Source organism: Pseudophryne corroboree, chromosome 6, assembly GCF_028390025.1.
Source record: "Pseudophryne corroboree isolate aPseCor3 chromosome 6, aPseCor3.hap2, whole genome shotgun sequence".
Lineage (NCBI taxonomy): Eukaryota > Metazoa > Chordata > Amphibia > Anura > Myobatrachidae > Pseudophryne > Pseudophryne corroboree.
In genome coordinates this window covers 428,169,814-428,197,580 of record NC_086449.1, presented here as the reverse complement: position 1 = coordinate 428,197,580, position 27,767 = coordinate 428,169,814, and the positions used below count along the sequence as shown (strand labels likewise).

The 27,767-nt window shown below is 44.5% G+C and overlaps 1 protein-coding gene across 11 annotated transcripts in view; it reads left to right on the top strand.

Moving 5' to 3' along the window:
* SRPK2 (SRSF protein kinase 2) overlaps positions 1-27,767 on the top strand; it is a 379,930-nt gene that overhangs the window by 255,706 nt on the left and 96,457 nt on the right. For 6 of the 11 annotated variants that reach the window (XR_010179379.1, XM_063927028.1, XM_063927024.1 and 3 more), the window contains 3 exons: positions 1,685-1,850; positions 2,356-2,393; positions 7,333-7,567. Coding sequence is in view for 10 of the 11 variants with exons in the window: in XM_063927028.1 (XP_063783098.1) it covers positions 1,685-1,850; positions 2,356-2,393; positions 7,333-7,567 (439 nt within the window). In the remaining variant the exon portion in view is untranslated. The remainder of the gene's footprint in view (positions 1-1,684; positions 1,851-2,355; positions 2,394-7,332; positions 7,568-27,767) is intronic. The other 5 variants (XM_063927032.1, XM_063927026.1, XM_063927031.1 and 2 more) reach the window with 3 other exon arrangements.

Sequence of the window (27,767 nt, the reverse complement as noted above, 5' to 3'; positions counted from 1 at the left end):
AAAGAATACTGTGAGGATATGGGGTAATTAGCTCGGTAGAGGGGTGTATTTGGTGTAGTGTCTAGGTGCTTAGGCAGAGTCCACACAGTTTTTTTTTGTGAATAAAAGAAATAATGCTTTACTGTCAGCAGAAACAAAAACAACTTAGCCCCCATTCAAGGCACTGCCTCACTGCTTCACCCCTGACTATCCTCAGGCATCTAGTCTTCAAACAAAGGGGGTAATTCAGACCTGATCACTAGGGTGAGTTTTTTGCATCCCTGTGATCAGGTAGTCGCCGCCTACAGGGGGAGGGGGAATTTGCTGTGTGTGCGATCGCATGTGCAGGAGAGCTGTACAAACAGAAGTTTGTGCAGTCACTGCACAGCTCAGGACTTACTCAGCCGCTGCGATGATCAGGGCCAGAGCTGACGTCACGAATCTTTCCTCCTGCGTTTTTCTGGACACTCCCTGATAATGTTCAGTTGCCACCCACAAGCGCCCTCTTCCTGTCAACCTTCTTGCGATCGCCGTTGCCCGGTGCTCCCTGTCGCTGCTGTGTATGCGCAGTTCAGACCTGATCGCCCGCTGTGCGAAAACGCACAGCAACGATCAGGTTTGAATTAGCCCCAAAGTCTCTCCAATTGCATCACCGGCTCCAACCTGGCTGCCAAAACTTCTCAAGTGCAGTGTCAGGTTTAGGGATCTTCCTGCATCTTCCAGGTATGATCCTGGCCACCCGGCCTGTTTCGCTCTGACTAAAGCCCTACCTGGACTGACTGACTGTGTCTACGGGCAGCCTCACCTGAGCACTGTGCAAAGGGTAGCCTCTAGGTGTGGACACACCTACTTTTCTTGTGTGGGGTGACCCCTCCAGCCATACACTGAATACCACAATAGATTGGCCTACTTGTGCATCATTAATGTTTTTTCGGACATTTTGTGACATCTGTGTCTCCAGGCCTCTGTCTTTTTTTCAAATGTGCTCATTCTGAGCCTAGGTTTCCTATATGTCTAGATACATTTTAATAGAAGTCTTTAAGAATTTTAGTTGGAAACCAGGGCCTAATTCAGACCTGTTCGCTCGCTAGGGGTTTTTTGCAGTCCTGCGTTCGCATAGTCGCCGCCCATAAGGAAGTGTATATTCGCTTTGCAAGTGTGCGAACGCATGAGTAGCCCAGGGCTTAATCAGCCACTGCGAACACTTCAGTCTGTCCGGGACCGGAATTGACGTCAGGACCCCCCCCCCCCCCCCCCCCCTGCAAACGCATGGACGCGCCTGCGTTTTTCCAACCACTCCCAGAAAACACCCACATATGCCTTCTTCCTGTCAATCTCCTTGCGAATGCCTGTGCGAATGGATTCTTCGCACAAACTCATCACTGAGCGGCGATCCGCTTTGTACCCGTGCAACGCACCTGCGCATTGCGGTGCATGCGCAGTTTAGACCTAATCGCCCGCTGTATGAAAACGCAGCCTAGCGATCATGTCTGAATTAGGCTCCCAGTTTGGTATTTCTGCTCAAGATGTAGAAGTTGGGGAGGAACGATCAGCCATGTCTCTGTTTTTTATTTTATTTTATTTTTTTCATAAAAGACACTCACACTTCTTTAAATGGATATTGTTACAAAATGCTGGTATGTGGATATCACTTAGAGTTTAAACTAAATATACAATATTTTGTGTGCTATACTTCATTCTGTAGGTCCTTCAAGGCTTGGATTATCTACATAGCAAGTGTAAAATCATTCACACTGACATAAAGCCAGAAAACATCCTGATGTGTGTTGATGATGCCTACGTCCGTAGAATGGCTGCCGAAGCTACAGAATGGCAGAAGGCCGGTGCACCGCCTCCATCTGGCTCAGCAGGTATTAAGGGTTTGGTTTTAGTTCTGCAGTCATAAAATATCTGCAATGTTGATATGAAAACAAGGCATTCTAATTGCTTGTGGTCAGATTATTTGTGTGCTTATTAGCAAACCTTCCTTAGTGTTTAATCAGTCATTACCTAGTTATTATATGCTTAACTTTGTTCCCTAACATAATACGTTTTGCCATTGTGATTAGGTTGTTTGCATGTCTTTTAGCAAACATTTTGTAGTATGGAATTCCATTATTAAATACATTATTGCTTTAAGGTGTTGGGGTAAAAAGGACCTAGATAATCAATTTAATGAGTCCATGATTCATACCTATTAACTGGTTCGCAAGCATAAATAAGTAAAACAGACTGGAATTGTGCACCATTTATAGCCAAAATATAATTAAGCCAGATTTTTTTTATTGTTTTATTTTACATGCATGTAAAAAGAAATATCTATTTTTCTGATTTTATTCATTGTGCTTCTTTTCTTTTCTATTTATTTCTCCCCAGTGAGTACTGCTCCTCAACAGAAGCCAGTAAGTGTACTGGTAAATACCATTTTTATAGTGAATGTTTGACTAGTAGACTGTCAATTTGCAAAAACAATAATAATAATAATAATAATTGTTTTTCTGAGTTGCATCTTGTACAGTTTCTGACAGCCAGTCATAGGGGGAGATTCAGTTAGCAACAAGGTTTCAACGTAACCTTGCTGTTTGTGTGAGTCCGCGTGTTAAGTGCGAATGCATTTCAGTTAGCATAGTCGCTGTCGATGGCTGCAGCTTAAATTAGTGTCCACTTGTTTCTGCTCATGACCTTACAATACACAAGCAAAACAAACCAAAGTTGGTTTTACTGTGCTTGCCCGGTTAAAGCGCAGCAACTCTGTGGCAGAACTTTATAGGGCAGATTCAGTTAACTCGCGAGGCTCTGTCTGATAGAATCCAGCAAAATAGAATGTTTTTCCGACTTAATTCAAAAGATTCTTTTAGCGTTTAATGGCTTCCAAATTTGCCTGCATATTAGGGGGTAGATTTAGCAAAGTTTGGAGAGAGATAAAATACTAAACAGCTGGTTCTGACTGTCATTACACAGGCTGTGTTTTAAAAAATGACTGTTGCTGATTGGTTGGTACTTTGGGGGTAATTGAGATCTGATCATAAATGTGCTAAATTTATCACAGGTACAAATGCATCGCACAGCGGTATATTTATTGGTAAATGTAGAATTGTGTGATGTCTCTTTTTAAACAACTCAGAATCAGGCCTCATGTCTATAATTATTACTTCCTACTGTCAAAACGTATTGCGCTCCTTCCTTGCATCCATCAAAAGAAAGTAAATTGTTAGGACTTGTAAGTAAACGGCAAGTTACAATAATAGGTTGTATGAAGATAAGGGTTTAGCTCTGCTTGAGATATATGGCGTGATTGCGAATTATATGCTAATACCGCTGCAGCTGCGAATGTGTACGCAGAAACTGCGAAAATATGCAAATGCCACATTCACCTGGACTTATATTGCGAATCCCAGCGGCAGCGTACAGTGATACAGCATCTATCGCAGACCAGTCCATTTCTGAAGTTCTTTGTAACTGGAAGTGAGAAGCTGGAGCCATTGTTACTGCGTATGGGATCGTAGGCACAAGCTGAGATACACCCCAAAACCAGTCAAGACGCTGACACTCCCTGTAACCTCCCCTAAATGGTTCCTAACTGTCAATTTGCAAATAAATTTTCTCTGCAACCGCCATCACAAGACTATAACAGCACATGTACAAAGCGAATTAGATGCATGCGCAGTCTGCCGATAATCTCACAACTGCAGTAACTTCGAGTTTGCATTTAACTCTGAATCAGTCCCATATTATCTATATAGCTGTATGTTCTCCTTTGTCCAGTCTTGCCTTGGGTGGACAGGATTTCTAAATTGTATTGTTTTACATTGGCTATATTATACAGTTCATATTCTTCTCCCAGGGTGACAAAGTTCAGGAATCACTAAATAAGCATCTAGGTTTGTTATATAGTGCAGCTGGGAGGCACTCGATATCCCGGCTGTCGGGATCCTGGCGCTCTGCATACCGGCGCTGGGATACCGACAACTATTCTCCCTCTTGGGGTGTTCACGACACCCCTGGAGGAAGAATAAATAGCGTGCCCACTGACTGCATTCCAACGGTTGGGATCCCGGTGCCGATATTCTGGGCGCTGGGATCTCGAGCACCAATATATCGTAGTACACCCGTGCAGCTGATACTCAGGGCTGAAAACACATCTAAAGACTTGTCAGTGGCCTTTTAAACATGCTGGACCAAGTGTAGTTCTGCTTTTCAAACTTTGTCAGCTCTGGTGGTAAATCATCTGCAATGTAATCACTACGTTTAAACTTTAAATGACAAAAGCCATACTTTTCTGGTCCCAAGCTTGATTCCAGAACTTCAGAGTCACTAAAATATATTATCCATTCATATTTCTTATTACATCAACATTGTACGAATCTCAAAAGCTCTCGTAAACCTTTTGATATTGTTTCTATAATTGTAGCCTTTTGAAATTAGCATTGTTGAAATGCAGATTACCTGCAAATCACAGTTTAGGGGTTTATGTACTAAGACTTGGAGAGAGATAATGTGGACAAAGATGCAGTCCCAACCAACTAGCTCCTAACTGTCCACTTTATCTCTCTCCAAGGCATAAGGTGTGTACACACGGTGAGATAAATCTGTAAAGAAAGTTAGTGCATATCTCAGGGTGTTAGGCAGCTTGCGATACCGATTCGATCCTGATGCGCGCTCCCGTGGGGTCGGTATCGTAAGGCTAGATAGACTGTGCAGGCAAGTCAATCTTGACTATCTAGTGTGTAGACAAAATCGTACATAGTCAAAATCTGTGCTGTCTGGGCTCTGGGGGAGTTCAAGGGAAATCGCATAGTCAAAATCGGGCATAGCAAGGATCTCACCATGTGTACACACCTTTAGTACATAGACCCCCTTATCTTTAAAGTTTATCCATACCGTGTCTACCTTTTTGTCATTCTTCAGGATGACCTGCTGTTTTTACAATCCTAGTACATCACAATCATACCAAGCAAGGAAAGAATCACACATGCATTGGAAATTACTAATCCATGACCTTATTTAGGTGCCTTTTCCACTATTGAGTAATGTGTCAAACCTTCTAAAGCAAGCATGTCAAACTCAAAATCCCAACTGGGCCGAATTATAAAGGTCTTAGTCCTTGTGTGGGTCGCAAGAAAGAGTTTGTGTGTGTGTCTATGTATATGTATATGTATATATATATATATATATATGTATATATGTGTGTGTGTGTGTGTGTGTGTGTGTGTGTGTATGTATGTATGTATATATATATATATATATATATATATATATATATATATATATATATATATATAAATAATGCAGGTCGAGTATCCCTTATCCAAAAGGCTTGGGACCAGAAGCATTTTGGATAACTGATAATTCTGTATTTCTGAATATTTTTATACTCCCACTAGAGTGCCAGATACACATAATGCCCCCAGTATAGGGACAGATACAATAATGCCCCCAGTATAGTGACAGTTACACATAATGTCCCCCATTTATAGTGCCAGTTACACATAATGTCTCCCAGTATAGTGCCAGTTACACATAATGACTCCTAGTATAGTGCCAGTTACACATAATGTCCCTCAGTATGGGTATTGGTTATTGGGTCGACTCAACTTAGGTCGACAGTCATTAGGTCGACCACTGAAGGCCGACATACATTAGATCGACAAGGACACTAGGTCGACATGGTCATTAGGTCGACATGTACTAGGTTGACAGGTCAAAAGGTCGACATGGTTTTTTTTTTTGGTGTTGCTTTTTTCGGAAAGTGACGGGGAACCCCAGTTAGTGCACCGTGTCCCCTCACATGGCTCACTTTGCTCGCCATGCTTTGGGCAAGGTTACCGTTCCCAAAAAAAAAAAAAAACACCTCATGTTGACCTTTCGACCTGTCGACCTAGTGTCCCTGTCGACCTAATGCATGTTGACCTAATGGTTGTCGACCGTATCCCCTCAGTATAGTGCGTGATAGAGCATTATGCCCCCCATTACACCCTTATCCCCCTGTGTAGCATGCCCCAGAGACTTGCATTAGCAGATTGCTGCTCCTTGGGCACGCTGCTTCAGGGGTCAGGGCTCTGGCGGTCAGGGCTGCGACTGTCTGTCAGGGCTCTCCGGCTCCTTGCTGGCTGCTTCACACCTTAAGCAGGCGGTGGCGAAATGCTGGGGGTGCAGTTCTGCTTCGTTCCGACTAGCCAATAGGCGACAAAAGATTCCCTGCTCATGGGCCGCAAAATGATGCGATAGGGCCGGGTGCGGCCTGTGGGCCACGAGTTTGACACCCCTGTTCTAAAAAATGCAGAATTGGGGTAGTTGCTCAAAGCAACCAATCCACTTCTGTCATTTTATAGAATATACTGGATAAATGCTTGCTACAGTAGAAGCTGATTGTTGCTATGGGCAACTTGTCCACTTCTGCAATCTTTAGAAGATTTGATACATTTCTCCTTATGTCTTTTTTTCAATAATTCCACTTTGTACATGTGTCCGCAATTAAGTTATAAATTCAGGACCAGGTTTACACATGTGGAGCCTGTGGACACACGACCTGGCCATATATACACTGGCTACACCCATTTTACATAGAACAGTCTGTCATCTTGCCACTTCTCTCAGTGACATTGTGACACAGGTAAACTACTCTACACTTCGTTAACATATACCGTCTTCCACAGAATTGGCCCTGCTTATACCTAAATATTGTGGCAATACATTTTGAAATGGTGCATGTAATTAGAACATTATTTAATTTGAGAATAAAAGATGTGCAGTGCATCATATTCTACCATGGTTATCCTTTCTGCAGACAAGTCAAATTTACATAAAAATACATATACACATTTTCAGCTGTACATTTCCTATATGACAGTTGCAGAGCTGTTCATTATCAATTTAACTCATTCCGTCTGCCAGGTGCCTCTCTGCACTCCTGGGAATAAATTTACTAAGATGGGAGTTCTATTTAAGATGGGATGTTGCCCATAGCAACCAATCAGATTTCAGATATCATCTTCTACAAGGTGTTAGATAAATGAGAAGTAGACTGTGATTGGTTGCCATGGGCAACATCCCATCTTAACTAGAACTCCCATCTTAGTAAATTTACCCTCTGGTTGGGCTTCACACTTCCAGGCTTTCTATGGACCTACCCCTCTCTCTCTCTTGGGTTTTCTGCTGGCAGCAGAAAACCCTCAAGTCCCTGCTGTCTATCCTTCCAGAGTTTATATCTATCATTTTGCTTGTGTGATTTAATATTAATATGATACTGCTTTCTTGTGAAATGTACTTTTATTTTTGTGAGGGTTTTTTTTGTTTTTTTTTACCTTTTTATCATCGACATAGCTTTACACTTTTTATTTCTTTCATGAATAGATTGGTAAAATTTCCAAAAACAAGAAGAAAAAACTTAAGAAAAAGCAAAAGCGACAAGCTGAGCTACTTGAAAAGCGCCTGCAAGAAATTGAAGCGCTAGAAAGAGAGGCAGAGAGAAAAAAAACAGAAGGGAATGAAAATGACCAGGATGCGGAGAGCCAGCCAGAGGCTAAACTAAAAACTGTATGTCTGGAGGATGTGACAGATGAGGAGCCTGTCAATGAATATGGTGCGTGTAACCACACTGGTTTAACGGTTGTTGAAATGATGGATGTATAGAAATCTGACTGGTTGGTATACTTATTTAGAGAAATGGTACTTATTTGTTGACATACTCCCCACACAAATCAGCACAGTTGTTACTCATTCGTTCCCGCTAAATAACTTTCTCTTACGTCCTAGAGGATGCTGGGGACTCCGTAAGGATCATGGGGTATAGACGGGCTCCGCAGGAGACCTGGGCACTCTAAAGACTTTAGATGGGTGTGCACTGGCTCCTCCCTGTATGCCCCTCCTCCAGACCTCAGTTAGATCCTGTGCCCAGAGGAGACTGGATGCACTGCAGGGGAGCTCTACTGAGTGTCTCTGAAAAAGACTTTTGTTAGTTTTTTTATTTTCAGGGAGTACTGCTGGCAACAGGCTCCCTGCATCGTGGGACTGAGGGGAGAGAAGCATACCTACTTAAATGATGGGCTCTGCTTCTTAGGCTACTGGACACCATTAGCTCCAGAGGGTCGGAACACAGGTCTCACCCTCGTTGTTTGTCCCGGAGCCGCGCCGCCGTCCTCCTCACAGAGCCGGAAGAAAGAAGCCGGGTGAGTATAAGAAGAAAGAAGACTTCAATGGCGTCAGAAGACTTCTGATCTTCACTGAGCCATTGCTCCCACATTCACACACACTGACGGCACTGTATGGGCGCAGGGGGGGCAGCAATTATAAACGCAGGGCCCTGGGCAGCAATTATAAACTTCTAGGGACACTGGCATAGATATATATATATATATACTGCAGAGGCAGTATATTACAGAAACCCCCGCCAGTATAAAGATTTGAGCGGGACCGAAGCCCGCCGTTAAGGAGGCGGAGCTTGATCCTCCAGCACTAACCAGCGCCATTTTCTCCACAGCACGCTGCAGAGAGGCTGGCTCCCCGGACTCTCCCCTGCTGAACACAAGTACAGAGGGCACAAAAGGGGGGGGGGGGGGGGGGGGGGACATTTTTCTGGCGCAGTGAGTGTATTGTTATATATATTATATATATATATACAAAAATGGTACCAAATTGCGCTTGGGATATATAAGCAGCACCTCTAGAAGAATCCTTCGTCAGCAAGGATTCAAAAATATTACATACACACCAAATCTGAGGGCGCTAATGACTTCTTAATCTATTACAGACAGTCACAATAATTTAAAAAATGTATTCATAAAACACAATGTTATCTCCATTTCATAGTGTCAATAACATCATCATACAGGATGGATATTCAATCTGACATATATAGATTTCAATATACACCAATTAGGTTAGATCAAATACGAAACCCAATTCCAATATACACCAATTAGGTTTAATCAAATGTAGAACCCGACGCGTTTCGTCCCTTAGGACTTCCTCAGGGGTATTAGATCTGAGTGAACAGAAAAAGTACAATGACTTAATAAAATCACAATACATAATTCAATGAAACCATCCAGACCCATTGGTTAGATACAACATATTAAAAGTAAAAATCCATAATTTGGACTAAAATATATAATAACTAATTTAATAGTGCCAGTATATAGTGAAGATAGAGCAGGTGTCGTGGAATAAGTTATTATTTGATATACATACCAAAATATGTCGGAGGCTAATAACTCCAGACGAAATCCATATTTATAGGATCAAGATAAGCCTACACCAATATTAGACCTATAGTAAAAAATGAGTATTTTTTAAATGTGGGTATTTTTCAAAATAGATCACCCATGTGGTAAAAATAAAAAATATACATACCAATCAGACTCATAGACTGATACCGAAGTGACTATTCCTTTGACTATTATTTATAAGAATGGTCAAAAAGAATGGAGTAGGTCTATACGTTTATATCAGACCTACAATGGAAAAAGTGTATATTCAAGTAGGGAACCCACTTAGAATTAGGACCACCATTGTGAAAATAAGTGTTTGAATACATACCCATGTACTGTGTGTTTTTACGCAACACTGGATAGATAAAAATTTGTTGGCCTCAAATCATGTAGTTTGAGTGCCTAAAAACATTATAAATTCATAATTAAAACTCTGAATTCATAATATATAACAAAATTATCGTGTATCAAAAATAACCAATAGGTTGAATTCACAATATATACATAGATACAATCCATTTTAATCACATATGTTCCTCTAATTATATAGAACTATTGAACCCATAGAGCAGTATTACTTACTTCAATGCTGCCACCTCTCTCAAAATCCAGTGAATGACTGGGAGTGGTACTATGTCCACTTATTTATACCCCCTGGAGGATGATCTCATTTCCTCTTACTGCAGATTGGTTAATAAAAAGTTACCTATAAACCTCTATTAAGGTGCTTATATGGAGGACCTCGTTATACCTACCAGGTGCTAAATAAACACCATATGCTTTCTAGTATAATATTTAGTTTAGTATTCACGTGGACACGCATGTATTCAACATGCGTTCCACGACCGGGTATATACTTCCGGTTGGTGCGTTCCACCGCCGTCACTTCCTGACTGGCGGGGACGTACATCACAGAGGCTGACGTCCACTGCTATAGGATGTGGACGCACTCCGTCGCGTCACGGAGGTTGCTATAGCGCCGCAACAGGAGAGGGGGAACCTACTTCACCGCGTTATGGTTACCATAGCACCCAATTATAATGGTTGCCATAACAACCGTTTGCTGTAGTTAATAAAAGGGTTACTACGATTCCCTATAGTGACGATCAGACAGTATTAAAGTGATGATCGCCATAGCGATCGGGTAGTATATTTAATGATAGCCTGATTACATCAAAAGAGTGCTTTTAGGGGGCGTGGCCTGGCTAGCATAGAGGAAGGTCGGGTCTCTGCTGAGCTCTGGCTGGCACTGTATTAAAACCCACTTTTTGACCAGATTTGGAGGCCCACCGACAAGGGACTAGTCCCCTAAGCCCCACCACTACACCCAGCACCTGGAGGAAGAAGCTGCGGAATCGGGGGGGCCCTGCGTTGCCCCCTGCGGATTGCGGCCTACCTCCGCCCCAGAAGCCGGGGCCTCGATTTTGGAGCTGTGCCGGCGTTTCCTGGGACCCGGTTCGGCGACCCTGCAGACTCTCCCACCCACCTGAAAGGCTCTCCCTGGCACTGGGGGACTCACCCACCGGGCGCTGATCCTCGCAGGAGACCAGGGACCGGGCGATCGGCTGGAGGTAAGGGCCGAGAAGTGTCTGGCTGGCAGCCGGCGGCCATCTTGCGGTTGGCGCCGCCCGGCCTCTAGACTTTACCTGGCCGATTCCCGACCTCTCCAGGCGCCTGCCCTTCCTCCCCCGTCTCACACAACACTGCTAGCAAGATCTAGCAAGATCTCTTCCCCCGCTGGCGGGGATCGACGACCGGGAGTCCTCCGGTGGGCCTAACTCTCACTGATAAGCGGCGGCCATCTTGGGACTGGCAAAGCACACATCTCACTCCCTGACTGGTGCTGGCTGTAACTAAGGCTCCCTCTTGTGGCGAATACTGGTATAGTCAACTCAGCCACTATACTTTATCTCTATAACCCTGCCTGTTCTCTTATCTCCTGAAGCCAGCACCTACTCCAGAGAAAGGCAGACGGAATAGCTCTAGCGGCTGCGTGCGGCGATTATTATACCCCGCACCCAACACTCAGACCACCCCAAACACCACGAGATCGGAGACCAGAAGCACTCCCACTACTCTTGCCGCACCACCCTCGGGACAAAACCAGATCCCTTACCCCTCTGGATTAACAGGCCTGATTGTCATCCCGCCCAGCTCAGATCTGTTCCTGCAATCACACCCTCCGGCTTTATGACCTCAGTGACCTCCACAATGTGAGCGCTCTCTAACCTGTCTGTCGCCACTCATGCTTGTCTAAATAACACGAAATATCCATCAATGTGACTGAGCACCCCTGTTTCACTATTACCAGCCGATTGGACCCTCCCCTGAAGCACGTCTCTCCGAGTACTCTAAGTGCGCTGCTACTGACGAGAAATGGCTCCTACAAAAAAAAAGGAGACAATTCCCCCGAAAGTCGCCTACCCCTCGCGAAAATCTCTCCAAATCTCCCCGCTACAAAATGCTCCTTCCCCCTCCGCCACACTGGACCCCTTGGGATCTAGTGTCCTGTCCACAGCTCTCTCAGTTTCGGGAGTAGACTGCGAGTCGGATGCCCCCCTAACCGTGAGATCCCTCTGCCAGATACTTTCCGCCTTCAAGTCTGAACTCTCTAAAGATCTGACCTCTGCCATCCGTGAGGTCAAAACTGAGCTGATATCTCTGGGAGATAGGACGGATCATTTGGAACGCAAGATGGAGGAATTGGTTACCTCCCACAACGACCTACTCTCATCTCACGATCGCCAACAACAAGATCTAGACCAATTCAAATCTAAATTGGCAGATATGGAGGACAGATCAAGGCGGAACAACATCAAAATTCGAGGCATCCCAGACTCAGTCACCAACTCTGAACTGGAAGCCTACGCCACTGTCCTATTCAAGAAACTCCTCCCAAAGGCGGATCCTTCGGAACTCCTGATTGACCGCATTCACCGCCTCCCCAGACCCCGAACTGTCTCATCCGACCTCCCTAAAGACACCCTCCTTCGAGTCCATTTCTTCCCAGTTAAGGAACGCATTATGAGGGCCGCTAGAGAATCCAAAAATTCAGACACTCTGGGGGGACTTCAGTTGTTCCAAGATTTCTCTGCCGCTACCATAGCAAAGAGACGTGCTTTCACCCCTATCACCCTTGCTTTGAGATCCCACGACATCCACTACCGCTGGGGATTCCCAGTTAAACTGATAGTCTCGTATGAAGACTCGACCTACATAATTTCCTCCCTAGATGCAGGTGTGAAATTATTGATGGACTGGGACATTTCCATCTCGAAGCCGTCTTCATCGTCTCGTGCTGCTAACGTCAGCCATGATTGGACGAACACCTGAATCACTGGACTGCCGAGCTGGGTCTTTTCGGAATCCATGCACCAAAACCTCCGAGTCACGGAGGCTGTAGACCTCCTCCCCCCCTAGTGTGGGGAGTTGAAAATATCCTCATTATGCTCTTTTCTACAAATGCAATGTTGTGCCTTATTATAAGTTTGTTTTCCAGGTCTATAAGTTACGGGGTTACTCCCTCACATGTTGTTCAACTGTTGTTATATCTTAAGGGGCGACACTTTGCCCAGTTATTTACTGACACATACTAATTACCTGCCTATGCCCTAGGGTGCATATGTTTCCTAATTAGAGAAGCCTTCAATAGATGCCTATGCCCTAAGGTTACTTTCTCAGAAGTTGTTTTGGAGTGGCGGCGCAGGTTAATCCAGCCCGCCTTCACCTTTTTCTGCACTACTGCATTCCCCAGAATTTTTTTTCCCTTCCCCTGCAGTAGTCATGCAGGTCCAATATACCGGACCTTTTCTTTTCGTTGTTTACCTCTTCCTCTCCTGTTTTAAACCCGACCCATCCACTTCCCGCATGCTCCCCTCCTCCTCAAGCTCCAGACTTGAATCATATCCCTGGCTACCAGTGCCTATTAGCACTCGGAGCAGATACGCTCCAATAGATCTCCATAGACCCCTCTTTCTCATGTCTAATATAGACTTTCAATGTTGAACCTTATATCTCTCAATGTCAAGGGACTGAACTCTCCCAACAAACGTAGGCTGGCCCTCTCCTTCTTCCACCAGCAAAAAGCTGATGTCGTAGCTTTACAAGAAACCCACTTCTCTTCTGTTAATCCCCCCCTCTTTAAAGACAGCCATTTCCCAGTGGGGTACTATGCTAATGGCCCATCCAAAAGAAACGGAGTAGCCATCCTTTTTAACAAAAATGTCTCCTTTTCCCTACACTCTCAACTTTCAGACAAAAATGGCCGATATATTATCATAACTGGCCTCCTCAATGACAAACCGGTTACCCTGGTATCCCTATACGCTCCTAACTCTAACCAGGTCCCCTTTTTGCGAAAATTATTCCTCAATATACGGAATGCTCTAGGGGGATCTTTGGTAGTTTTGGGGGACTTTAACCTTGTTCTAGACCCTAAATTGGACAAGTCCCGCCAATTCCCCCAGCCTGTTCCAACCACTATCTCTGGCCCCTCCCTAGCCTTCCGCAACCTGCTTGCAGAATTCGATTTATACGATGTCTGGAGGACACAATTCCCCTCAGGTCGAGAATACACATTTCACTCCCTTGTCCATAACTTCTACTCCAGAATAGACCTGATTCTATGTGATAAATGGTCTCTCCAGAGAACTAATAACGTAGATATCTTACCAATCACATGGTCGGACCACGCCCCAGTTCTCTGGAAATGGAACCTTCAGGGCAACTACAACCCTCCCCGACAATGGCGCCTTTATCCCTACCTACTAAATAACCCTTTGTCTAAAAAAATAATCTCTGACTCTATTGACTCCTATTTAACCACTAATTCTCCCCAAGATACCTCTCCTATCAATCACTGGTGTGCTTTTAAAGCCGTCACCCGTGGAGCCGCCATTCAGGCCGGAGCCACTCTCAAAAAACAAGCCCTTCAAAAGCAGAAGACTCTGGAGGCTGACCTGTTAGACCTTGAGACTAAGAATAGGGCCCATCCCTCCAAAACACTTAAAACTGAGATCTCTAATGTCCGAGGACAACTACAAAAGCTACTCCTCGCACGCACCCAAGCGGCCTTGAATAGAATGCGCCACAAGTTTAACCTGCTAGGAAATAAAACTGGCAAAATGCTTGCGCGCAAACTCCGCGTTCAGCAAGCCAGAAATAGAATTAAATGCATTTATTCTCCCACCAAACAAAAGATCTTGAACCCAAAAGATATAACGAACCAATTTGCAAGCTATTACGCCAAATTATACAACTTAGCAACTGACCCGTCCACCCCACAACCCTCCCCTCCGTCTATCTCGTCCTTCCTAGATGACCTTTCCCTCCCTACTCTTACGCAGGACCAGCTCTCTTCTCTGAATGCCCCTTGGTCGGCGGATGAAATCTCTACAACTATTAGATCCACACCCAGGAATAAAGCCCCCGGCCCAGACGGCTTTGTCTCTGACTTCTATACTACTTTCCATGACGTCCTTTCTCCCCTCCTGACCTCGCTATACAATACATTCTCAGATCGAGGCTCCCTTCCCCCAGAACTCTTAGAAGCGCGTATTGTTACTATTCCTAAGCCCGGCAAAGACCCCGCCCACGTACACAACTACCGACCAATAGCGCTACTAAACTGCGACATCAAACTATACGCCAAAATGATTGCAACACGCATTAACAAATTCCTACCCTCACTGATACACCCGGATCAGACTGGCTTCGTCCCTGGGAGACAAGCGTCGGACAACACACGTCGGGTCTTCAACCTGATAGACTCCCTATCTGAAGACCAGGGCCTTCTCTTGCTTTCGTTAGACGCAGAGAAGGCTTTTGACAGATTAAACTGGACATACATGCGCCAAACCCTCCTTAGATTCGGATTTAGGGATCGTATTCTTTCCTCTATTTTAGCGTTATACAGCTTCCCCACGGCCCGGGTGTTCAATGGAGGCTTCCTATCCGACCCTTTCCCTATTACAAATGGCACCAGGCAAGGCTGTCCCCTATCCCCCCTGATCTTCGTCCTATCAATTGAACCCCTAGCAGCTAAAATAAGAGACAATCCCAACATTCCGGCGATTCAGTTCGGTTCATCCCTCCATAAACTGAGCCTCTTTGCAGACGATGTCCTCCTATTTATCTCCAACCCCACTACAACTCTTCCAGTCTTACACTCTGTCCTAGAAGCCTTCAGCCTCGCTTCTTACTATAAACTAAACACTACTAAAACGGACGCCCTCCCCTTCAATTTATCTCACTCCACCCCAGCACTCCAAACTACCTTTCCATATAACTGGCGAACTCATACAATTAAATACCTGGGTATCAACATCCCTATCTCCACTACAGACGCCTTCTCTGCCAACTTAACCCCCTTGATGAAGTCATTAGAAGCACTTACGAAAGCCTGGTCATCCTATGAGGTCTCTTGGCTGGGACGAATGGCGGCATTTAAAATGTCCCTACTCCCTAAACTAATGTATCTCTTCCGAACTATACCATACCCCTTCCCAAAGAAAGCCATCCAAACTTGTTCCTCTATCATGACTAAGTATATCTGGTCTGCAAAACCACCCTTAATGGCTCTTTCAAGAATGACCTTGCCAAGAGCGTTTGGGGGTCTTAATATACCTAATATTCTTCTATACCAAGAAGCCTCCCTCCTAGCCCCCATTAAATACTATTTCTCAACCCAATTGCACAGTGGTTGGATGGAGCTGGAGCAAATTCGATCAAACCCAATCCCCCTAGCTGACCTTTTCCGTATCCCAAAATCGCTCCGACCTACGCAACCGTCCCTCCTTCCCTCCACGCAAGCTGCTTTACAAACCTGGGACTCCCTATCGACCTCCCTAACATCGCCCATTTCCCATATTTCCCAGATATCCATCACCACATTAGCATCGATGATTCCACATCTCAACCTATCCAAATGGAGACGCGCAGGAGTATTATCCCTAGGAGACCTCCTCGATGGACTTTCTCTAAAACCTTTTTCTACTCTCCAGTCACAATACTCACTTCCAGCTACAGAACTCTTCCACTATGTGCAAGTAGCACACTGGTGGAAGACGATTCCTCCTACCTACGCAACGCTCCACACATCCTCACATACTCTCTTTTCTCGTCTCTCCTTACCAGATTCCAAAGGCGACATCACATACTGGTATAAACTTCGGATTACCCCTACCTCTCCTTCCAAGTCAAACGCCCAAAAGAAATGGGAACAGGACCTAGGAAAAACCCTATCTCCAAACGACTGGCGTCAAATCTTTTTAACCTCGCACTCCATGTCCCAGTGCCTAAACCACACTGAAATGCATATTAAACTAGTGAACAGACTATACCAAACCCCGGACCGAATACATAAATTCTGGCCCTCTCACAGTAATAAATGCTGGAGACTATGCGGCTCGGTAGGACATGTCTTCCACATATTCTGGTTGTGCCCAAAGATCACTAAATACTTGTTAGATGTATTTGAGCTAATAAACAAAGTTCTGTCCACCCACCTAGCTCCAGACCCAACTCTAGCATTATTACAAGTCGTCCCCGCTTCAATAACGCCACCTGCCAGATATGTCCTGGGCCACATCCTGATAGCCGCTCGAGCAAACCTAGCCCAAATGTGGAAACAATCCACTCCCCCTACCCTGCTAAGAGTTATACATAAGATAAACCACCATTTCCATATGGAGACAGATTCAGCTTCCTCCTCCCCCAACTTCTCTTCCCTCAAAACGCGCTGGCTCGCGTGGCAAACCTTTATTTCCTCTATTGAAGGGTCTCAGTATCTTCATAAATCCACCTCACCCCCACTTAGCCCATTCGGGATCTAAAATACAACACCTATCATCACACCCCCCATTACCTAGGCAGTTACACCTTCCCCTCCCTGTTAAGAGTCGACCCCTACTAGGTCTCCCCCCAATACCATCTTCTAAAGCGTACCTATAACTTCTGCTCAACAGGATTAGGCCACTACTACCTTACTGCAATGTATAGTTTTTCTATATGTCCCAACTTCTCTGTTCTCTGATGTATTATGTATACAAGGCTCCGATGTAACACTCTCCAATTCTAGTCTGGACCCCTATTCTCCCCCCCCCCCCCCCCTCCCTCTTTCTTCTACATCCCTACCATACCGACCCTTACACTGTGTTGATGTATCACCCCCCCTTTTTTCTTCGTTCTGTACCCCATAAAAATGTTTATCTTTTCAATAAAAACTATTGATTCAAAAAAAAAAGAGTGCTTTTAATTAACATCTATAACACCTTATGTTTTGATTAACCAAACCCAAACCTTTCTTGTCACTAGAGCCCCCCATCAGTAGTAGCAATGAATTATATATAGTAGACCCCTATTTACTTAACTACTCAAAGGTTCAATAATTATATATATATATATATATATACTGTAGGCAAATGAGCGGCACTCACCAGGCTTCTTATAGAAAGGTAAAACGGTCCTTTATTAGATCCTACGTTTCGGGGATAACCCCGTCGTCAGGAACAGCATAGATATAAAAACAAAGTGTAATACAACAAACATATATACCCTCCCCCAGCCACAATCAAGCAGTCTTACCTGTATCACCTGTGGGACGCCAGCCTTCAGCATCGCGGGTAATCCCGCCGTCCATGCAACTGCCTCCTGTCTGACGGGACCCGTGACGTCATCCGGCGGCGCCCCGCCAGGCGCACACAGCACACACCGCTCGGTTGCTATGCAACACATAAACAATCCTTATTGAGAACGACAATAATAACTGACATGTCACAGCAGTAATTCTTAAACATATATATAGTGTATGAGCTTAAACTTATATCTATTTTGACATAATATACTGCTCACCATCATGCTGGTTCCCACCATGAGCGTGTCAACAGATCATTATTAATACGTCCCTATAATCTACAGGCAGTCAGAGATGACATTATTGATGACCAATTACGATTGGCATTAACGGTTGATTTTCCGGTAGTCCCTTTATTTTATGTGGTTCCAAAAATTCATAAAGACCAGAAAAAAACCCTGGGGCGCCCCATTGTATCGGGGAGGGGCTCATTATATCAGCCTATTTCTGTATTTTTGGACTCAATTCTTAACCCCTGTATTAAACAAATTCCTTCATATTTACAGGACACCACTGCATTGTTGAATAAATTAGATGAAGTAGTGATTACTCCTGATTCAGTGGCTCTATGCAGTGCAGATGTGACTAGTCTCTATACCTGCATACCTCACGATGCGGGTATAGAGGCAGTCAGGTCACTTATAGTGGATAATCCCCACTATGTGGGACCACCAATTGATTTTTTTCTAAAATTGTTGCTCTTGGTGTTGACTCGCAACTTTTTCTTGCATGATGGTAGATTTTATCTACAGAGGGCGGGCTGTGCGATGGGGTCCTCGGTGGCCCCATCGTACGCAAACGCATTTATGTATGCTGTAGAACAACAACTTTTTTTACAGACAGGGAATATTATTGTCTAATATCCAATTGTATGTTAGATATATAGACGATTTGCTCATTGTTTGGTCGGGCACTATTGTGGAACTCCGGAAGATACTAGATGAACATAATCTGTCTGATAGTGTGATTAAATTGTCATATGATATAAGTGTTGAGTCAGTACACTATTTGGATGTCAAAATCTCAGTAGATGAGCATAATCTGAGTACTGCATTATTTGTAAAAAGCACTGATAGAAACACCATTTTAAGAAATGATAGCTTCCATCCCCTGTCTCTCCGCAACAGTCTGCCCTACTCACAGATGTTGAGGGCTAGACGTATTACATCAGACCCCACCATGGTTGAACCAGCCTTGAACCAAATGATAGACAAGTTTTTAGAAAGAGGGTATGATACAGTTATTAGTGAGTACTAAGAACAGAGTGTTAAAATTCCACGAGCTGATATTCTCCAATATCAGCCGCAGGTAGAGTCCAAGAGTAGTCCAGAAATAGTTCCTTGGGTGAATCTGTATACGGATAAGAGCCCTACGCTTACTAAAAAAGCCAAGAAATGGTGGCCCATGGTAAATACTGATGGGGATTTACCTTTACTACAACAAGCTAAATTATTACCTAGTTACACCAGAGGTAGGAACTTGAAAGATCGACTAGTTAAACTAGATATTACGGGCATGGATAAAAAACACACATGGCTGTTACAGATGTTTGGGATGTGTGACCTGCAGAGCCCTAACAGTCGGCAATACATTCTGTCATCCCCATACAGGAAAGCGTTTTGAGATAAAACATCCAGTAACCTGCAGTACCACCTTTGTCATATATATGCTGACCTGCCCTTGCGGGTTGGCATATATAGGCAAAACACAGCGCCAATTTAAAGAGCGCATGGCGCAGCATAGGACAGCAATCAGGCATGCGTTGGAGTCTGGCAGCAGTGATCAGCCTGTCACTAGACATTGGTTTGAAGCTAGGCATAGCATAGCCAGCATGAGATCTATTATTATTGACCACGTCCCCTTAAGAATTCGGGGGGGGGGGAATCGAGCTAAAACATTATTACAAATGGAATGTAGGTGGATTAGTGCCTTAGATACCATAGCACCTCGAGGGTTAAATGAGAGCCTGGGGTTACAATGCTTTCTGTAGATTATAGGGATGTATTAATAATGATCTGTTGACACGCTCATGGTGGGAACCAGCATGATGGTGAGCAGTATATTATGTCAAAATAGATATAAGTTTAAGCTCATACACTATATATATGTTTAAGAATTACTGCTGTGACATGTCAGTTATTATTGTCGTTCTCAATAAGGATTGTTTATGTGTTGCATAGCAACCGAGCGGTGTGTGCTGTGTGCGCCTGGCGGGGCGCCGCCGGATGACGTCACGGGTCCCGTCAGACAGGAGGCAGTTGCATGGACGGCGGGATTACCCGCGATGCTGAAGGCTGGCGTCCCACAGGTGATACAGGTAAGACTGCTTGATTGTGGCTGGGGGAGGGTATATATGTTTGTTGTATTACACTTTGTTTTTATATCTATGCTGTTCCTGACGACGGGGTTATCCCCGAAACGTAGGATCTAATAAAGGACCGTTTTACCTTTCTATAAGAAGCCTGGTGAGTGCCGCTTACTTGCCTACAGTACAATAGCCCTACGGAGCTTAAGAAGGCACCACAGCAAGTACTATACTATCCAGGAGGGAGTGCCGGACAAGTGGACAATATATATATATATATATATATATATATATAAAAGCGCTGTACTGACTGGGATTTTATTCCAGTGTCCGGTGGCGCTGGGTGTGTGCTGGCATACTCTCTCTGTCTCTCCAAAGGGCCTTATTGGGGGACTGTCTCTATATAGATATATAACCCTGAGTGTGTGGGAATGTCGGTACGTGTGTGTCAGCATGTCTGAAGCGGAAGGCTCATCTAAGGAGGAGGTAGAGCAGATGATTGTGGTGTCTCCGTCGGCGACGTAGACACCTGATTGGTTGGATATGTGGAATGTTTTAAATGCAAATGTGTCTTTATTACATAAGAGATTAGACAAAGCAGAGTCCAGGGAAGGAACAGGGAGTCAATCCATGGCTTTGGCTGTGTCACAGGGCCCTTCAGGGTCTCAGAAACGTCCCCTGTCCCACGTAGTAGACACTGATACCGACACGGATTCTGATTCAGTGTCGACTACGATGATGCGAGGTTACACCCAAGGGTGGCCAAAAGTATTCATTATATGATTATTGCAATAAAAGATGTTTTGCATATCACAGATGACCCCTCTGTCCCTGAGACGAGGGTATGCATGTTTAAGGAAAAAAACCTGAGGTAACCTTTCCCCCATCTCATGAGCTGAACGCTTTATTTAAAAAGGCTTGGGAGACTCCAGACAAGAAACTGCAGATTCCCAAGAGAATTCTTATGGCGTACCCGTTCCCCGCGCAGGACAGGTTACGGTGGGAATCTTCACCCAGGGTGGACAAGGCTTTAACGCGCTTGTCCAAAAAGGTGGCGCTACCATCTCCGGACACGGCAGCCCTCAAGGATCCTGCTGATCGCAGACAGGAAACTACGTTAAAATCAATTTATACACATACGGGTGCCTTGCTCAGACCGGCAGTAGCGTCGGCATGGGTATGTAGCGCAGTAGCAGCATGGGCAGATAACTTGTCATCTGATAGGGATAGCATTTTATTGACCTTGGGTCACATTAAAGACGCAGCCTTATATATGAGAGACGCTGCGAGAGACGTTGGGCTGTTAGGTTCAAGAGCCAACGCCATGGCTATTTCTGCTAGGCGATGCCTGTGGACCCGCCAATGGACGGGTGATGCCGATTCAAAGAGACATATGGAAGTTTTACCTTACAAGGGTGAGGTTTTATTCGGGGAGGGTCTCGCGGACCTGGTTTCCACGGCTACCGCGGGTAAATCTTCTTTTTTACCTTATGTTCCCCCACAGCAAAAGAAAACACCAGAATATCAGATGCAGTCCTTTCGGTCGCATAAGTCCAGAAGAGGTTGGGGCTCTTCCTTCCTCGCCAGAGGTAAGGGTAAAAGGAAAAGAATGCCTGCTACGGCTAGTTCCCAGGAGCAGAAGTCCTCCCCGGCTTCTACTAAATCCACCGCATGACGCTGGGGCTCCACTGAGGGAGTCCGCGCCGGTGGGGACACGTCTTCGACTCTTCAGCCAGGTCTGGGTTCTGTCAGACGTGGATCCTTGGGCGATGGAAATGATATCCCAAGGCTACAAACTGGAATTTGAAGAGGTGCCTCCTCGCCGATTTTTCAAGTCGGCTTTGCCAGCTTCTCCCCCAGAGAGGGAAATAGTTTTAGCTGCAATTCAAAAGCTGTATCAACAGCAAGTGATTATCAAGGTTCCCCTAGTCCAACAGGGGAAAAGGGTACTATTCAACCCTGTTTGTGGTCCTGAAACCGGATGGCTCGGTCAGACCCATTCTGATTCTAAAATCCCTAAACGTGTACTTGAAGAAGTTCAAATTCAAGATGGAATCGCTCAGGGCAGTTATCTCCAGCCTGGAAGGGGGGGATTTTATGGTGTCACTAGACATAAAGGATGCATACCTTCATGTCCCCATATATCCTCCTCATCAGGCATACCTGAGATTCGCTGTACAGGACTGTCATTACCAGTTTCAGACGTTGCCGTTTGGGCTTTCCACGGCCCGAGGATTTTCACCAAGGTAATGGCGGTAATGATGGTGCTCCTGCGCAGGCAGAGAGTCACAATAATCCCGTACTTGGACGATCTCCTGATAAAAGCGAGATCGAGAGATCAATTGCTGAAAAGCGTGTCGCTCTCCTTGAGAGTGCTGCAGCAGCACGGCTGGATCTAAATCTACCAAAGTCACAGTTGATTCCAACGACTCGGCTATCTTTCTTAGGCATGATTCTGGACACGGAACAGAAGAGGGTTTTTCTCCCAATGGAAACAGCCCAGGACCTCCAGAACATGGTCAGAGACCTGATACAACCATAAAGAGTGTTAGTCCATCAATGCACTCTAGTACTGGGAAAAATGGTGGCGTCCTACGAGGCCATCCCCTTCGGCAGGTTCCATGCGAGGACATTTCAGTGGGACCTTCTGGACAAGTTGTCGGGGTCCCATCTACAAATACATCAGAAAATAAGCCTGTCCCTCAGGGCCATGGTGTCTCTCCTGTGGTGGCTGCAGAGTGCTCACCTTCTCGAGGGTCGCAGGTTCGGTCTTCAAGACTGGTGACCACGGACGCGAGCCTCCGAGGATGGGTAGCAGTCACACAGGGAAGAAATTTTCAGGGACTATGGTCAAGCCAGGAGGCTTATCTACACATCAACGTACTGGAATTGAGGGCCATATACTACGACAAGCGGAGAATCTTCTTCGCGACCTACCGGTTCTGATTCAATCAGACAACGTCACAGCCATGGCTTATGTAAACCGCCAAGGCGGGACAAGGAGCAGAGTGGCTATGGCGGAAGCCACCAGGATTCTTCACTGGGCAGAAAATCACATAAGCGCTCTGTCGGCAGTCTTCATTCCGGGAGTGGACAACTGGGAAGCAGACTTCCTCAGCAGACACGATCTCCATCCAGGAGAGTGGGGACTTCATCAAGAAGTTTTTGCAGAGATAACAAGTCATTGGGGACTTCCTTAAATAGACATGATGGCGTCACGCCTCAACAAGAAGCTTCGGAGGTAGTGTGCCAGGTCAAGGGACCCTGAGGCAGTAGCGGTGGACGCCCTGGTGACACCATGGGTGTTTCAGTCGGTCTATGTGTTCCCTCCTCTTCCGCTCATCTCAAAAACATTGAGAATCATAAGACGAAAAAGAGTGCAGACAATACTCATTGTTCCAGATTGGCCTCGAAGGGCCTGGTATTCAGATCTTCAGGAAATGCTCACAGAAGATCCGTGGCCTCTTCCTCTCAGGGAGGACCTGTTGCAGCAGGGGCCCTGCGTGTTCCAAGACTTACAGCGGTTACGTTTGACGGCATGGCGGTTGAACACCAAATCCTAGCTGGGAAAGGTGTTCCGGATGAAGTCATCCCTACTCTGATAAAGGCTAGAAAGGAGGTGACGGCGAAACATTATCACCGTATCTGGAGGAAGTATGTATCTTGGTGTGAAGCCAAGAATGCTCCTACGGAAGATTTCCATCTGGTCCGTTTTCTCCACTTTCTACAGACAGGAGTGGATATGGGCCTGAAGTTAGGCTCAATTAAGGTACAGATTTCGGCCCTATCAATTTTCTTTCAGAAGGAATTGGCTTCTCTCCCAGAAGTCCAGACTTTTGTAAAGGGAGTGCTGCACATCCAGCCTCCTTTTGTGCCCCCAGTGGCACCATGGGACCTTAACGTGGTGTTTATTGATTTATGGAATCATATTTATGAATATTAATATTTAATATATCATATATGGTATTTAATATATGGATATATTTTAATTAATATGCGTTTATCATATATATCTGCAAATATATTATGTCAGGCTTACTAAGTGGCTGATAAATATATGCAGTCCTTATATATATGACTTATGAAATTATGAAGTTAAGATTCCCTAAAGAGAGTTCAAGCTTGAATATTACCGCTCTTTTTATATGATTATTTATTTACAGGCAGATCAAATCGTACAGAAAAAGATATACACAGTAGTGATATATATACTAATTATTTATCTAATGCTCCCTTAATTATATAACATACAACAACATGACATAAGTTTCACAAACAGCTTCAATTACTATCATAGTTTATACTTGCAAGTTACATGGTTGCCATCCCAAGGATCATGTCTCCTTCTCCTCCTGCTCCTTCTCTCCTTCTGACTGACTTCCTTCTCCTCCTTCTGACTGACTTCCTTCTCCTCCTGACTAACTTCCCTAGACCTGCCTCTTTTTATGCCATATTTTACCAATTCAAACTAGCATATTCTCACAGTTTCCAATGGAAAAGATAATTATAGGTTTGTCAGATTCCAAGGTGTAATAATACGTTCTCTGCTCCAAGTTGGATATTCTGCTCAAGCAGGTATGGTGCCATAAAACGTGTCCTTTCCTTATACTGTACATCAAAGACCTTCCTTTGGTTATTTGAAGTGTAACAATATTTGTTTGCCTGAAGCATGTTTTATCAATGGATGTGATCTCTTTTCGTAGTAGTTAATTTATGGTCCCTAGCTTTAACCTCTACTGGACAATTGACCAGCTAGTTTTATAATTGCCAGAGGTATTGCAAATCTTGATTCTTATCTAAATGTACACCTGTGGATTCCAGTGTCCATTTGATTGTAAATGCATTCTTTGTTATACTGTGACCTCTCTAGCCTTATTTATGGCTAGAGCAGAATAAACCTGTTCCCTACACTATGTTTTACCATCTTGCAGTAAAACACAAATATACAGTTAAATATATAAACACATATACAAACCTAATTTCTTAAATTAGCTAAACATTACCTCATACATTCAAACTTATTTCATATCTATTCCTTACTATATATATCCAGTATACTGTTCACTATGGTTACATCGCCTATTTATAATGAATTATATTTTGATTCAGACAACATCCATTGCCCTAATATTATATTGAGTGCGGACAATTACCTATATGGCAACATGTTACAGTTCCTAAAATCTCACTGGTTTGAACCTCTTCAAACGGTTGAATTAAAATTTCTCACTTGGAAGGTGGTCATGTTGTTGGCCTTGGCATCTGCAAGGCGGGTGTCCGAATTGGCGGCTTTTATCTCACAAAAGCCCCTATCTGATTTTTCATGTGTATAGAGCAGAGTTGAGGACTCGTCCTCAATTTTTGCCTAAGGTGGTTTCATCGTTTCATATGAACCAACCTATTGTGGTACCTGTGGCTACGGGTGACTTGGAGGATTCCAAGTCCCTTGATGTAGTCGGGGCCTTAAAAATTTATATAGACAGGACGGCTCGGGTTAGAAAAACAGAGGCACTGTTTGTCCTGTATGCGGCCAACAAGGTTGGCGCTCCTGCTTCTAAGCAGACTATTGCTCGCTGGATATGTAGCACGATTCTGCAGGCTCATTCTACGGCTGGATTGCCGTTACCAAATTCTGTAAAGGCCCATTCCACTAGGAAGGTGGGCTCTTCTTGGGTGGCTGCCCGAGGCGTCTCGGCATTACAGCTTTGCCGAGCGGCGTCTTGATCGGGTTCAAACACTTTTGCAAAATTCTACAAGTTTGATACCCTGGCTGATGAGGACCTCATGTTTGCTCAATCGGTGCTGCAGAGTCATCCGCACTCTCCCGCCCGGTCTGGAGCTTTGGTATAATCCCCATGGTCCTTACAGAGTCCCCAGCATCCTCTAGGACGTAAGAGAAAATAAGATTTTAAACCTACCGGTAAATCTTTTTCTCCTAGTCCGTAGAGGATGCTGGGCGCCCGTCCCAGTGCGGACATATTTCTGCAAGGCTTGTATATAGTTATTGCTTACATAAGGGTTATGTTACAGTTTTGTTCAGTCTCTGACTGAGGCTGTGTTGTTTCATGCTGTTAACTGGTTGCGTATATTCCATGTTATACGGCGTGGATGATGTAGGCTGGTATGAATCTTGCCCTTAGATTAACACAAATCCTTTCCTCGTACTGTCCGTCTCCTCTGGGCACAGTTCTTTAACTGAGGTCTGGAGGAGGGGCATAGAGGGAGGAGCCAGTGCACACCCATCTAAAGTCTTGAGTGCCCATGTCTCCTGCGGAGCCCGTCTATACCCCATGGTCCTTACGGAGTCCCCAGCATCCTCTACGGACTAGGAGAAAAAGATTTACCGGTAGGTTTAAAATCTTATTTTTTTCAGAAAATAAGTAATCTGCTACATGTCAGAGGTAAGTTGTTTTTACCTATTCCTAGTATTTTCCTCTAAAGAGCTAAAATGTTATTTCGCTAATTATTCTTTTTTACAGTTAACATAGATGTTGACTTAGGGGGAGATTTATTAACGCTTGGAAAGGTATAACGTAGAGAGAGATGAAGTACCAGCCAAATCGGCCCCTAACTGTTATGTTTCATACACAGCCAGTAACATGGCAGTTAGAAGTTGTTTGTTTAGCATGTTATCTCTCTCCAGGCTTTGATAAATCTCCCACTTAAGGGTGGTACACACGGAGCAATGGTCAGCTCATTTCTAAGCAATCTGACTAGATTGCTTAGAACATCGCTCTGTGTGTACGGGTGACAGCGATCCACGGTCCCTCACGTCGCTATCGCCGGTGGTAGATTGGCAGGTCACTCATTTCGCCGTTGGGTGAAATGAGCGCCCTCCTTGTCCGACCCCCTCCCCCCCCCCCCCCCCTACCCCCGTCCCTCGCTCAGCACATCACGCTGTGCTGAGCGGGGGGAGTGATGTGTGCTGAGCGGTCTGTGCTAGACCGCTCAGCACACATCTATGGGGAAATCTCCCCGTCAGTATGGCCCTTAAAAGCTGTATGGGGAAGATCTTTTCTTATTATCTGGATCTCCATGTCTAAAATTTATTTGGACACACAAATTCACTCAATCTGGCGTTCCCTACTGAGCAAAGCAATTTAGTAATGGTTATATTGTTACTTTAGACGGAGCTTTTGGAGTTCATAGACGGGAAGTAATGTCCAAGATCGCCAGAGGTGCGGAATTCCAGACAATCAAGGATGTTTTTTTTTTTTTAAAGGGGCAAACACTTGCAAGGCATGGATTTCCTTGTAAGCGATTAGCACTTTAATAAAATGTCCAAGATCGGCCGGCATCCCACACCTCTAGCGATCTCTGATTTATTGCATCCTGCCGCATGTCTGTATGTAATAAAATCACTTAATAGTATAACATTTTCTGTCTTTCTGTTTATTTGTATTTTTGGGGTCTGAAACATTTTAAATAAAAGATAATCTACCTGTAGTGTTACCATACCGTATTCTATAGCAGTATAGTAAATCCTAAATATCACATTTATTGCGACATTAGTTAGCTGTCTGCTACAATTGCATTCAGATTTAATATTTTGTTCATTAACTGCAAAAGTTCAAGGAGAGAGTAAAAACAGACTGTTATTTTTTATAGTAGTTTTATAGAAAATAAAAATGCAGTAGTAACA